Source organism: Urocampus carinirostris, chromosome 8 (genome assembly GCF_059441175.1).
Source record: "Urocampus carinirostris isolate Australia breed hairy pipefish chromosome 8, RoL_Ucar_1.0, whole genome shotgun sequence".
Classification (NCBI taxonomy): domain Eukaryota; kingdom Metazoa; phylum Chordata; class Actinopteri; order Syngnathiformes; family Syngnathidae; genus Urocampus; species Urocampus carinirostris.
Window position 1 is genome coordinate 9,511,062 of NC_142356.1, and position 15,399 is coordinate 9,526,460.

Here is a 15,399-nt window from a genome sequence, read left to right on the forward strand (position 1 = left end):
GGTTTAAAAGGAGTCTCTTAGCCAATCGGCTCTCAGGGCTGTTGGCACCAATCGGGCAGTCACAGGTGCCTTGAATCGGCAATCATGAGAAATATAATCAATAATATAGATTTTTTTGGATTCATCTGGTTAAGATCACACTTCCCCCCCCCCCAAAAAAAAATCAATATTAAGTGAAAATCCTTGCCATATTTCAGTCTTCGAAGTCGAAAATTAAAAATCAATATTTCCTAAGAATCCATAACATGTGAGACACATGCGCGAAAATAAACCAATGTTATTTACTCATACTGTGTAAAAGTACACATTGCAAGAAAGGTTTGCCCCCTTCTTTGTACAACCCGAAGTCACAAGTATTTTGGGATATGTCTCCAAGTTCTACACATCCTGAAACAGAAATATTTGCCCATTCTTCTTTGCAAAACAGCTCAAGTTCATTAATGTTTGACAGTGATCGTTTGTGCAGTTTTATTAGGATTTTTCCGCAATTGCTCCATAGGATTGAGGTCCGGACTTTATATTGTTATATTTAAACCATCCCTATGTCGATTTTGCTTTGTTGTCGATATTCTGCTAGAATCACTCTGTTTTTACTCTACTTTTGCTGATTTCAATTACCGTATTTTCCGCACTATAAGGCGCACCTAAAAGTCTTAGTTTTTTTCAAAAGCTGACCATGCGCCTTATAATACAGTGCGTCTTATTTATGGATCAACATTAAATCACAAGGTATCGCAACTTACGCAACAGCCGTCGACTCGATTTTCCCCCGAACGTGGAGTAGTCTGCGGTGTATGCTGGGATTTATATACCGGCGTTTCATTGGCTAACCAATGTGTCAATCATCATTTGAATCGATCACTATTGGCTGAAGTTACTCGGAGCCTCGGATTGGCTAGAGCGCCAAAACAAACCCTGCAATTGGCCGAAAAAGATGTATCAATCATCCGTTGAATCGATCGCTATTGGCTGAAGTTATTCAGAGCCTCGGATTGGCTAGAGGGCCGAAACAAACCCTGCAATTGGCCGAAAAAGATTTGTCAATCATCAGTTAAATCGATCGCTATTGGCTGAAGTTATTCGGAGCCTCGGATTGGCAAGATGGCCAAAACCAACCCTGCAATTGGCCGAGTTTAGCAATGGCGTTGCAAGCTTAGCAAGCTTGCTAAAGTACACCATAAAGAAACATGTTTTATTAGTCTGTATTTGCAAATAATTTACTCTCCTGGATTTACTTCACTCACGGTTGTAAGAAGACCATGATTGCGTATCATTATTGAACGTGAGAACTTAGGTGAGCTATGCGGCTTTATATTTTCACGGTATCTTGTTTTAGAACGATCTTGATGTTGCTGTGATGAGTTGAGTGAATTAAACTCAATTCCAAGTGTTTATTGTCATATGCACAGTAAAGTTGCGAGCGAAAAAGAAAATAGAAACTAAGGAATGGTTGGCATTTCTTGAATCCCAAGACTTTAACCTTCCGAATGATATTTGGAACGATGCATTTGAGTGACATCGTACGGACACCGCATCCGCACGTGTCTACGACACGTATTTGCTTCTTTGCAAGCTTTGGGAACTTAAGGGGGTAATCAGTTGGACTGAACCATCTGACTGTTTTGTCGACGTTCCCATTGTAGCGCCTTATAATCCGGTGTGCCTTATCAATGGAAGATATAGGACCAGAAACTATTTTTTGTGGGTGCGCCCTATAACCCGGTGCGCCTTATAGTGCGGAAAATACGGTATTATTTTCTCATTTAAAAAATAGAACACAGCAAAAAGATATACAGTGGTACCCTTTACTCACAAATGTCACCGCATACAAAAGCCCCTGGCCACAATGTTCCCTGAAAGGGGAAACACTGCCCCCCAGCCACAAAATATATATATATAGGGTCAAAGAATATATGTATTCTTACACTGGAACGGAAGTTGCCCTCTACATAGTCTTAAACAAAATGAGGAATATAACAACGTTGGAACATCAAGCTAGTACTTTCCATGCCTCCAATTTTTCCTTTTGTCCCACTGCAATTGGTCCTGGGGCCAACATCCTCTTGGGATCTGGGTGCGACGTCTACCGGGCTGTGGGAATTGTCGCACCTTGGTCGCTTGAAAGCGCAGGTGAGAGTCCCCCGGACTATAAAAGCAACCCCTGGCATCACTCGGACCCAGCACCGACGGCAAGGTCAACGTTTCTGTACCTTGGACCCAAAAACGTTTATTTTATTTGTTATTATCATCATGTTCCGTCTCATTATTGTCCTCCTTTTGTCTTCTCAAGTCACGTCTTTCCCTTTCCCTGGCAACGCGTTACATCACGTCCGAAAAGCGCAGAAATCCAACTTTGAGTCCTCCGGGGTCGGACCGGGCGAGCCGGTCCGAGGCTTGGTGAGGGTGGCGCAGTTGGACCCTCGGGTCCTGGCCCAGTCTGGGTTTTTTGCCAGAAGAGGACCACCTCGGAGTTCCAGGACGTCCTTCCCGGCTTTCCTGTCCCTAGGGAGGCCGGGTCCGGTCCAGAAGACCCCTGCCGGGCCACCGCCGGGGCCCAGGATTCTGGAGGCGGAGCTTAAGAAGAAGCAAGGCTTGCACATGTGGCAGAAGGCCATCAAGAAGGGAGACAAGGTGGGCCTGTCATTGCCTGCTCACCTTAAGGACGCCAAACAGACGTGTGCTGCCGTTCCTTTCGTCCAGGTAACACTCAGATAATGTACAATAGTTCGAAAAAATACGTGAACTGTTTGAAAATTCTCACATTTCTGCATAAAATCACAATCAATTGTGGTCAAAAACCCCACAATGGCCCACTTTGGTAGGGATAACCAGATTCTTCCTGAAGCTGCAGACCAGCTTGAGGTTTTATGAGATGTGCTAATATATTTTTAGTTGTTTATTTATTATTATTATTAACTATGGATATTAGTCTTAAAACCAGGTATCTGCATCGAATACGGTATAAATATCTGACTAAGAAATGGACTTACTATTAGGTATCGGGATTGATGTTTGACACTCAGCATCAGTATCAGCCAACCTTTGGGGTTTTATGAACAGACAATTGATATTCAAAATCAAAACAATCGGAAACTTGCATGGATTTCTTGCCATTTAGAAGGAAATACTGTCTTAGAATGTACATTTCTTTGTATTGGACATGACCTGCCATTGATTGTGGATACTGATATCAGTATCAGTATTGAAGACTGAAGAGGATTTAGTACTGGTCATGGTATTGATCTTGAGAAAACTATTATGATGGTGTTGTTATCGTAATTCTTGTTGTCATTAAAAATGATTATAGTCAAGGATGATGAATAGTATGATAACACTTTATTTTAAATTATATGATAGCACTAAAATGATAGGCTCCGTATTAGTATCTAACACACTTTTCCAAAAATATATCGAACTATTTATAATTGTTCAGTGCGTTTTACCTGTTTGTTCTTAAAAGTCCGTTTTTGATATCAAAGTTTGATGGGTGGATATTAATACGATACCTGGTCTCAGTTGTACGTATCGCTTATTATTAGTATTATTATTTTAATGATTGTGATCACTAACATCACTATTATTATTTTAACAAATAGAGTGTTCAATACCACAGTTTATCTGGTTGATACTGATATCCGAATCTTGAGTAGTCATCGATGTAGATACTAACTACTGATACCATAAGTATATAAAATTCAGACAAACATACAGACTGACAGACAAATAGACAAATAGACAGACAGACAGACAGATAGACAGACAGACAGACAGACAAACAAATAGATGAATAGACAGACGGATAGACATACATACAGACAAACAATTAGACAAACAAACAGACAGACAGACAGATAAACAAACAAAAAAAGAGAAAGATAAACAAATAGACAAATAAACAGACAGACAGACAAACAAACAAATAGATGAATAAACAGGCAGACAAACGAATAGATGAATGGACAGACAGACATACAGACAGACAAACAAATAGACAAATAAACAGACAGACAGAAAAACAGGCAAACAAATAGACAGACAGGCAGAGAGATAAACAAACAAAAAAAGAGAAAGATAAACAAATAGACAAATAAACATACAGACAGAAAGACCAACAAATAGATGTATAGACATGCAGACACACGAACAGATGAATGGACAGACAGACATACAGACAGACAAAGAAATAGACAAATAAACAGACAGACAGACAAACAAACAAATAGATGAATAGACAGGCAGACAAACGAATAGATGAATAGACAGACAGACATACAGACAAACAAATAGACAAATAAACAGACAGACAGAAAAACAGACAAACAAATAGACAGACAGGCAGAGAGATAAACAAACAAAAAAAGAGAAAGATAAACAAATAGACAAATAAACAGACAGACAGAAAGACAAACAAATAGATGTATAGACATGCAGACACACGAACAGATGAATGGACAGACAGACATACAGACAGACAAAGAAATAGACAAATAAACAGACAGACAGACAAACAAACAAATAGATGAATAGACAGGCAGACAAACGAATAGATGAATAGACAGACAGACATACAGACAAACAAATAGACAAATAAACAGACAGACAGAAAAACAGACAAACAAATAGACAGACAGGCAGAGAGATAAACAAACAAAAAAAGAGAAAGATAAACAAATAGACAAATAAACAGACAGACAGAAAGACAAACAAATAGATGTATAGACATGCAGACACACGAACAGATGAATGGACAGACAGACATACAGAAAGACAAACAAATAGACAAATAAACAGACAGACAGACAGACAGACAGACAGACAGACAAACAGACAAACGAATAGACAGACACACTGACAGAGAGATAAACAAACAAAAAAAGAGAAAGATAAACAAATAGACAAATAGACAGACAGACATAAGAACAAATAGATGTCTAGACAGGCAGACAAACGAACAGATGAATGGACAGACAGACATACAGACAAACAAATAGACAAATAAACAGACAGACTGACAGACAGACATACAAACAGACAAACGAATAGATGAATAGACAGGCAGACAAACGAATAGATGAATAGACAGACAGACCAACGAATAGATGAATTGACATACAGACAGACATACAGACAGACAAACAAATTGATAAATAAGCAGACAGTCAAACAAGCAAATGGAAAAATAAACAGACAGACAGACAAATGAATAGATAAATAAACAGACGGGCAGACAAACAAATTGATAAATAAACAGAAAGACAGACGGACAAACAAATTGACAAATAGACAAATACACATTCAGACGGACAAACGACTAGATAAATAAACGGACGGACACACAGACAACCCAACAAATAAACATAAAGACAGACAGACAACTCAACAAATAAACAGTCATACAGACAGACAAGAATACCAGTGCATGAACCAGCTCAAACCGAATGTCATCTGTCCCGTTTCCAGCACGTGACTCGGGAAGGTTGCAGCACGGTGACGGTTCACAACAAGCTGTGCTTCGGCCAGTGCAGCTCCCTATTCGTCCCGGCCGAGACCGACCCGGCCCGCCAGCGCCCCCCGTGCTCCCGTTGCGCACCCTCTAGGGCCCGCTACCTTAGCGTGCCCCTACATTGCGGCGCCGAGATCCGTCCGCGTCGGGTGATGCTGGTGGAGGAGTGCAAATGCGAGACGGGTCGCGAGGCTTCCACGCACTTGTGAGCAGTTTACTAGGATCCACCGGACGGAGCCTTCCACTCCCAAGTTTTTGTTTTTTATATTTAAAATTATGAAATGTTCAAAATGTCTGCACTATCGAAAGGAATCCGATAGATCAAATTCCAAAACAGATGCTTAAACCTATGATTTTAAACCAAACAATAGAATACCCAGGGTTGGGTAGGGTTACTTTAACTGGATTACTTTCAATGACTTTTGGATTACTCCAATACCAAATATGCTAATGAAAGACAAAAGAAACTAAATATGAATAAAATGACTAAATTTTGTGGAGGCTTGGGGAGTAACGGAATACATGGAACGGCAAAAATGATGTTGGCAAGCTGTTTGGATTCATTTTCATTTTGTTTCTGTCGCATTTTATGTGAGTTTTGCCGGAGATCAAAGAGATCAAAGCCAGGAGAGAAAGCTTACCACGTGTTGTGAGTCATCATTTTATTCATATTTAGTTTCTTTTGTCTTTTATTAGCATATTTGGTATTGGAGTCATCCAAAAGTAATTGAAAGTCTCATCTCATCTCATCAGCCGTACCGCTTATCCTCATTAGGGTCGCGGGGGGGCTGGAGCCCATCCCAGCCATCTCCGGGCAGTGGGCAGGGGACACCCTGAACTGGTTGCCAGCCAATTGCAGGGCACACGGGGACAGACAACTCATTCGCTCATTCACACCTAGGGACAATTTGGACCGGCCAATTCACCTGAAATGCATGGTTTTTTTGGAACGTGGGAGGAAACCGGAGTGCCCGGGGAGAACATACAAACTCCGCACAGGAAGTCTGGAGCTGGATTTGAACCCACGACAGGTTCCCATGACATGAACTGTGCCACACAAGCGCTAACCACTGCGCCGCCGTGCTGCCCAGTAATTAAAAATAATCCAGTTAAAGTAACCCTACCCACTCCTGCATTTTTCATTAGTTTTGCCGGAGATCAAAGAGATCAAAGCCAGGAGAGAAAGCTTCCCACGTGTTGTGAGTCATCATTTTATTCATATTTAGTTTATTTTGTCTATTATTAGCATATTTGGTATTGGAGTAATCCAAAAGGAATTGAAAGTAATCCAGTTAAAGTAACCCTACCCAACCCTGCATTTTATGTTAGTTTTGCCGGAGATCAAAGAGATCAAAGCCAGGAGAGAAAGCTTCCCACGTGTTGTGAGTCATCATTTTATTCATATTTAGTTTATTTTGTCTATTATTAGCATATTTGGTATTGGAGTAATCCAAAAGGAATTGAAAGTAATCCAGTTAAAGTAACCCTACCCAATCCTGCATTTTATGTTAGTTTTGCTGGAGATCAAAGAGATCAAAGCCAGGAGAGAAAGCTTACCACGTGTTGTGAGTCGTCATTTTATTCATATTTAGTTTCTTTTGTCTTTTATGAGCATGTTTGGTCTTGGAGTAATCCAAAAGTAATTGAAAGTAATCAAGTTAAAGTAACCCTACCCAACCTTGAGAATACCAACTAAAATCATTTTCTTCTTTAAAAAGCATTATTTTGAAAAAAATCCTGGATGATTACTTTTGGGTAATATATCTATTACCCTTTAAAGCAGTGCTTCACAAGTATTTTCTGTCACGCCCCCCTTCGGAAGAAGAAATCCTCTTGGCTTTGTGTCTTCCGCCGCCAAGATTTTTAACTCAGCCAGCGCACCGGTTTTTGCTCCTCTCCCTCCGTGGTGGCAGTGAAGTGTTACCTAGTGCTACATATGCTCCAAACTTCCTCGCCCTAGCTTTCAGGAAGAGACTTTTGTTCGTCTCTCCACCCTGTCTCTTTTCGCATCACTTGAGAGCGCTCGTCTTGAGATCAAGAGATCGCAGGTACGATTCCCGGCTCCTCCTTGTTATATGTCGAAGTGTCCTTGGGCAAGACACTGAATCCCTAATGCCCCCAATAAGCAGGTCAGCGCCTTGCTATTGGTGTGTGAGTGTGTGTGTGTGTGTGAATGGATGACTTTCAATGACTTTTGGATGACTCCAATACCAAATATGCTAATAAAAGACAAAAGAAACTAAATATGAATAAAATGATGACTCACAACACGTGGTAAGCTTTCTCTCCTGGCTTTGATCTCTTTGATCTCCGGCAAAACTAACATCAAATGCGACAGAAACAAAATGAAAATAAATCCAAACAGCTTGCCAACATTATTTTTGCCGTTCCATGTATTCCGTTACTCCCCAAAATTTAGTCATTTTATTCACATTTAGTTTCTTTTGTCTTTGATTAGCATATTTGGTATTGGAGTAATCCAAAAGTAATTGATACTAATCCAGTTCAAGTAACCCTACCCAACCCTGTTAATAGACTGCGTGGAGGGTAAATGAGAACGTCGCTACTCCCTAGTGTAGTGGAGGTGCAATTGCACTTTATTCTGGGAAATTAAAAAAAAAAAAAACGATTCCCTGAAGTCAAAAAATTGAAATTGAAGCCAGGACCCCTTTCCCACTATTCGACAACCACCGCTTTAAAGCCAGTTTGTTCATTGGATCCTATCGATGGTGCAGACGTAGCTAGCATTTCGACACGCTATGCTTTAGCGAGCGACGACACAACGTCCGAGCGTCTCGTTCGGAAGACTCACGTCGGAGGCCACCGTCCGCACCCACGACGACCTTTGACCTATCCGAAGGGAAATACCGTAAATTCCGGACTGTAAGCCGCTACTTTTTTCCCAAACGTTACAAGTACGGCATATTTCTTTTAACAGACCCGTATAATGTGTTGCGAGCGTGTTGCTAGTAGCATGTTGCTACCTTTCAAAGGCACGGTTTGGGATGAAAGTTATATTATTATTATTAAAGCTTTGAAAACTCTCTCGGTGTACCGTCTTTCTTTGTAAATATGTGTAACCATGTATGATATGTATTTACAACTGTATATTTTTGTAATGTATTTATTTCAGACACTTATTCTGATATGTTTACCACGGGCGAATCAAAAAGAAGGGGCGAAAAAAACGCGAGCTGATGGGAAGTGGGGACGGGTAAAGGTAAGTGTTTGTGGACGGGCAGACAGTAGTGGATATATATTATCTTCCCACCCTTACCTTAGGAAATATACTTTTTTTTCCTTGGATTACTTTCAACGGCACCCGTACTCTGCAGGTCTGCATCAAACCTTAAGTACCGGCATCATTTTCCATTCATTTTCCGGCTGTGGTTTTTGGACCGTGTACTTTATATTCAGTTACAATCGTGGAACTTAAAGTCGGGTTTGGGTTAATTTTGCAATTGTGTTACATGTTTTAATGTGGGCGCATGCGGCTTATCTACAGGTGCGGCTTGTGTAAGTACAAAAGCGGTTATCCTCTTGAAATGTGGTGGGTGCGGCTTATAATCAGGTGCGCTCTATAGTCCGGAATTTACGGTATTGTCATCCATTAAAAAACAAAAGAGACCGTTGGACCCTCGCCTCTTATGTCCTCGCCGATGCCGAATTAAAAATGCAATTTACTTTGTGTGCAAAGCTCTAGCGAGAACATAAAGAGCGTTTGTTTTGTTAACCCCCACCTCTCCGACCACTCCTGCTGCAAGTTCTCGGCTCCTATGTTTTATTAAAAAGCCTCATCCCGAGCACTTTTTAGCGCGTCGGGCTTCCAAACTATCGGGTTTGGGTACTTAGCAGTAAGCAAACGTAATTGTTCCAGCATGCTCCCTTTGAATTATGTATAGGACGCGGCTCTTCTCATGGCCAATGTTGCTTTCAGTGGAGTTGTGGGAATTTGAGCGTCATTCGCCGCAGATGCGCTCCGAAGCGGAGGGCGCGCTTGATTATGCCGGCCCATAAAACCTATTATTCATTTATGGCCCCGGCACCTGGGTTTGGTAAAGTGAACTCATCCCGCACACGCCGGTTCCCGAAGGGGCCCCGGAAAGAAGGGGGCCCTTGACGTCGCCTTGGCACGGTGTGGCCCCGCCGCACATTTGCATTCACGTGGTGGCTCTGGGTTCGATTGGGCAACGGGCGGGGTAGAATGGGAAGGAATTTGCATGTGATTAGCATTTGGGTCGTGTGCGTTCATTGACACTAGGTGGTGATAGAGCTCCTGCCTCTTCTTCCCCTAAAATTGCCCGTTTATTTTCAAACCTTATGATGAAGATTTAGATAAAAAAGTTCAACAGGATTGCATTAGATCACAGGTGTCAAACAGGCGACCCACGGGCCCAGATCCGGCCCGTTAAGGGATTGAATCCGGCCCGCGAGACAACATTCAGAGAAGCGCAAGAGAAAAACAAGCTGCAGGTTGAAATAGGTCAACTTGATGTTGCCAAAGTCAGGTTCCTCTCACAAAGACACTGTACTTGTATTTATTTCTCTCTCTCTCTCTCTCTCTCTCTCTCTCTCTCTCTCTCTCTCTCTCTTCCACCCCTTTTCTCCCACTCTGTCTCTGTCTCTTTCACTCTCTGTGTCCCTCTTTTTCTCTTCCTTTGTTGCTCTTTCTCTCTTTCTCTCTCTGTGTCTTTTAACCTCTTTTGTTCTAACTTCCTTTTTTCCTTTTCTCTCTTTTCTCTTTCTCTCTTCCTGCCCTTTGCGCTTTCTTCTCTCTTTTCTCTCCTTCTGTCTTTCTATTTCTCTTTGGATTTCTTTACTCCTCTCCCTTTCTTTTCCCCCTCTCTCACGACTTTTTATCTTTTGTTTCTCACGCTCTCTCCCCCTCTCTCTCTTTTTCTTTCTTTGTCCCGCCCTCTTTCCTTTTCCCTCCCTCTTTCTCCTATTTCTTTATCTCTCTTTTTCTTTCTCTTTAATCTACTAGTCCGGCCCCTGACAGAATGTTTGTTCTATCGTGTGGCCCCCGAGTTAAAATGAGTTTGACACCCCTGCATTAGATTGTGAGTAGAATGGGCAGTGGAGTGCACGGATTAACACTAGGTGGTGCTAGAGCTCCTGTGTCTGCTCCCATGTCTTTAAAACTGCCCTTTTGGTGTTTTTTTTTGTTTTTGTTTTTTTGCACCGTGAACTTTAAACAGAATGTTTGGAAAAGGTTCCACCAGATTGCATTAGATTGAGAGTAGAATGGACGGTGGAATGCACGGATTAATACTAGGTGGTGCTAAAGCTTCTGCCTCTGCTCCTTTTGCCCTAAAACTGCCCTTCACTATTTGCATCGTTAACCTTATGCTGGATTTTTAGCAAAAAACGTTCCCCCAGATTGCATTAGAATGTGAGTAGAATGGGCAGTTGAGTGCACAGTTTAACACTAGGTGGTGCTAGACTCCTGCCTCTTCTTCCCTTTGCCCAAAAACCGACCTTTACTTTTTGCATCGTTAACTTTATGCTGAATGTTTGGAAAAAAGTTGAACGAGATTACATTAGATTATGAGTGGAATGGGCAGGGGCATGCACAGTTTAACACTAGGTGGTGCTAGAGCTCCTGTTTCGGCTCCTTTGGCTTTAAAACTGCCCTTTAGTTTCTGCACCATTAACCTTATGCTAATTTTTTAGAAGAAAATGTCCCCAGATTGCATTAGATTGTGAGTAAAATAGGCAGTGTAGTGCACGGATCAACACTAGGTGGTGCTAAAGCTACTGCCTCTCAAACTGCTCGTTTCAAAAAATTAAATTTTACTGACAAATTTTTGTTGTGTTTTTGTGGTAAATATTACACTGTTCCCCAAATTGCATTATAATGTGATAATAACAGGAAGTGGAGTGCACTGATTGACACTATGAGGTGCTACAGCTCCTGTCTCTACTACCTTGGCCCTAAAACTGTTTTTGCATTAAATTGTGAGTAAAACGGGCATTGGCGTGCACAAATTGACACCAACTGGTGATAGAGATCCTGTCCATCTGTCTCCTAGTCCAAAAACAGCCCTTTACCCTCAGATTGGATTACATTGTGTGTATAATAGACAATGGAGTGCAAGGATAGACACTACCTGGTGCTAAAGCTCCTGTCTGTCTGCCTTCTGTGTCCTAAAATTGCCCTATTGTTTTTTGTGTTTGCACCTCTAACCTTGTGCAGAATATTTTTTAAAAAAGATCCTGAAATACATTAGATTGTGTGTAAAATGGGCATTGGCGTGCACAAATTGACACTGACTGGTGCTAAAGATCCTGCCCCTCTACTTCCTCGTCCGAAAACTGCCCTCTTGGATTTTTTTTTTTTTTTTTTTTTTTTTTACAGATTACTGAGATTAATATTTACAGATTTATTTTGTTCTTCTGTTTTGTTTTGTTTTTGCTTTAGTTTTGGCTTTCAACAAAAAAAACATTAGGGAAAAGTTCCGTAAGAATTGCCTTGGAATATACATATAATCAGCAGTGGAGTGCACACACTGACACTAGGTGGTGCCAAAAGCTCCTGTCTCTCTGCTTTCTCATCCTAAAAATGCCCTTTGAAAAAAATAAATCTTAAAAAGTTCACTGATGTCATTTATGACCAATTTTTGTGTTTTGTTTTTGGGAAAAAAATGCAATTTAAACTTTGCTCAGGAGGTTTCAATTTTGGAAAAAGTTTTTGTCTTCAGCAAAGAATAAATTAGAAAAAAAACTAAATAAACTAAATATGAATAAAATTAGAGTAACGGCAAAAATGATGTTGGCAAGCTGTTTGGATTGATTTTCATTTTGTTTCCGTCGCATTTTATGATAGTTTTGCCGGAGATCAAAGCCAGGAGAGAAAGCTTACCACGTGTTGTGAGTCATCATTTTATTCATATTTAGTTCCTTTTGTCTTTTATTAGCATATTTGGTATTGGAGTAATCCAAAAGTAATTGAAAGTAATCCAGTTCAAGTAACCCAACCCAACCCTGCATTTTATGTTAATTTTGCCGGAGATCAAAGAGATCAAAGCCAGGAGAGAAAGCTTACCTCGTGTTGTGAGTCATCATTTTATTCATATTTAGTTTCTTTTGTCTTTTATTAGCATATTTGGTATTGGAGTAATCCGAAAGTCATTGAAAGTAATCCAGTTAAAGTAACCCTACCCAACCCTGCATTTTATGTTAGTTTTGCCGGAGATCAAAGCCAGGAGAGAAAGCTTACCACGTGTTGTGAGTCATCATTTTATTCATATTTAGTTTCTTTTGTCTTTTATTAGCATATTTGGTATTGGAGTAATCCAAAAGTCATTGAAAGTAATCAAGTTAAAGTAACCCTACCCAACCCTGCATTTTATGTTAGTTTTGCCGGAGATCAAAGAGATCAAAGTCAGGAGAGAAAGCTTACGACGTGTTGTGAGTCATCATTTTATTCATATTTAGTTTCTTTTGTCTTTTATTAGCATATTTGGTATTGGAGTAATCCAAAAGTAATTGAAAGTAATCCAGTTAAAGTAACCCTACCCAACCCTGCATTTTAGGTTAGTTTTGCCGGAGATCAAAGAGATCAAAGCCAGGAGAGAAAGCTTACCACGTGTTGTGAGTCATCATTTTATTCATATTTAGTTTATTTAGTCTTTTATTAGCATATTTGGGATTGGAGTAATCCAAAAGTAATTGAAAGTAATCAAGTTAAAGTAACCCTACCCAGCCCTGTTAATAACCCATTTTATCGATTTGTTGTTGCAGCCCTCCACTGTATCCTGTCGTTCACTCGTTTTTGGTTACCCCACCTAACACAGCGCCATCTGCTGTTCGAAAAAAACACAAAAATCCCACCGTTGCTTTCGTCTCTGGTCTCAATGGTAAAAAGAGGGGCGCCCCGGTGGAACCAACAAGAAAGCTTAGCACTTATCTCGACAGATGTCCCGCTTCCTTGTTCCCGTCCCGGTTCCCATGGCGGAGAAGAACGCGAAGGAAGGAAAAAAAAACAAAACAGAAAACAAAATCAGGGGGGCCCGTTGCCAAGTGGGCCGCCAAGGGGATCAGATCAGCGTCACCGGGTGCTAAGTGGCCTAGTTAGCGCCACAATGAGGCCGAATGCTACGTTAGCATAAAACAGGAAGAAACCATATTAGGAGTTAAGGAGGCTTGACACTTGAACTTAATAGGGACTAAAAACATGCTAGGTTTTCTACCAAAGCTAATGCACAGGGTTGGGTAGGGTTACTTTAAGTGGATTACTTTCAATGACTTTTGGATTACTCCAATACCAAATATGCTAATAAAAGACAAAAGAAACTAAGTATGTATAAAATGACTAAATTTTTTGCAGGCTATCAGAATAAGTGTCTGAAATAAATACATTACAAAAATATACAGTTGCAAATACATATTACACATGGTTACACATATTTACAAAGAAAGACGGTACACCGAGAGAGTTTTCAAAGCTTTAATAATAATAATATAACTTTCATCCCAAACCGTGCCTTTGAAAGGTAGCAACATGCTACTAGCAACACGCTCGCGACACATTATACGGGTCTGTTAAAAGAAATATGCCGTACTTGTAAAAATCACGGTAAACCGTCAGGGCTGAACGTTTGGGAAAAAAGTAGCGGCTCATAGTCCGGAATTTACGGTATTTCCCTTCGGATAGGTCAAAGGTCGTCGTGGGTGCGGACGGTGGCCTCCGACGGGAGTCTTCCGAACGAGACGCTCGGACGTTGTGTCGTCGCTCGCTAAAGCGTAGCGTGTCGAAATGCTAGCTACGTCTGCACCATCGATAGGATCCAATGAACAAACTGGCTTTAAAGCGGTGGTTGTCGAATAGTGGGAAGGGGTCCTAGCTTCAGTTTCAATTTTTTTACTTCAGGGAATCGTTTTTTTTTTTTTTAATTTCCCAGAATAAAGTGCAATTGCACCTCCACTACACTAGGGAGCAGCGACGTTCTCATTTACCCTCCATGCAGTCTATTAACAGGGTTAATGTTAGTTTTGCCGGAGATCAAAGCCAGGAGAGAAAGCTTACCACGTGTTGTGAGTCATCATTTTATTCATATTTAGTTTCTTTTTCCTTTTATTAGCATATTTGGTATTGGAGTAATCCGAAAGTCATTGAAAGTAATCAAGTTAAAGTAACCCTACCCAACCCTGCATTTTGATGTTAGTTTTGCCGGAGATCAAAGAGATAAAAGTCAGGAGAGAAAGCTTACCGTGTATTGTGAGTCATAATTTATTCCTATTTAGTTTCTTTTGTCTTTTATTAGCATATTGGGTATTGGAGTAATCCAAAAGTAATTGAAAGTAATCCAGTTAAAGTAACCCTACCCAACCCTGCATTTTATGTTAGTTTTGCCGGAGATCAAAGAGATCAAAGCCAGGAGAGAAAGCTTACTACGTGTTGTGAGTCATAATTTTATTCATATTTAGTTTCTTTTGTCTTTTATTAGCATTTTTGGTATTGGAGTAATCCAAAAGTCATTGAAAGTAATCCAGTTAAAGTAACCCTACCCAACCCTGCATTTTATGTTAGTTTTGCCGGAGATCAAAGAGATCAAAGCCAGGAGAGAAAGCTTACCGTGTGTTGTGAGTCATAATTTATTCCTATTTAGTTTCTTTTGTCTTTTATTAGCATATTTGGTATTGGAGTAATCCGAAAGTATTTGAAAGTAATCCAGTTAAAGTAACCCTACCCAACCCTGCTAATGCATGTAGGCCAGGGGTATCAAACTCATTTAACTCGGGGGCCACACGATAGAACAAACATTCTCTCGGGGGCCGGACTAGTAGATTAGAGATAAATAAAAAAAGAAAGAAATAAGAGAAAGGGAGGGAGAGAAAAAGATAGAGGTCGGGACACAGAAAGAGAGAAAGGGAGAAAGAGAGAAAGGGAGAGA

General features: G+C 40.6%; 1 protein-coding gene across 1 annotated transcript; it reads left to right on the top strand.

Annotated features, from left to right (window-relative positions):
- Window positions 1–2,250: 2,250 nt before the first annotated feature.
- On the top strand, window positions 2,251–5,712 carry dand5 (DAN domain family, member 5). The gene is made up of 2 exons (XM_088342908.1): window positions 2,251–2,700; window positions 5,461–5,712. Exons 1-2 carry the CDS (start codon window positions 2,251–2,253, stop codon window positions 5,710–5,712), a joined length of 702 nt encoding a protein of 233 aa, XP_088199034.1.
- The last annotated feature ends 9,687 nt before the right edge of the window (window positions 5,713–15,399 follow it).

Bases quoted from the DNA above. Each gene is read 5' to 3' on its own strand.
- dand5 (XM_088342908.1), top strand. From the start codon at position 2,251: ATGTTCCGTCTCATTATTGTCCTCCTTTTGTCTTCTCAAGTCACGTCT. The intron at 2,701-5,460 runs GTAACACTCAGA...TCCCGTTTCCAG, and splicing joins CTGCCGTTCCTTTCGTCCAG to CACGTGACTCGGGAAGGTTG.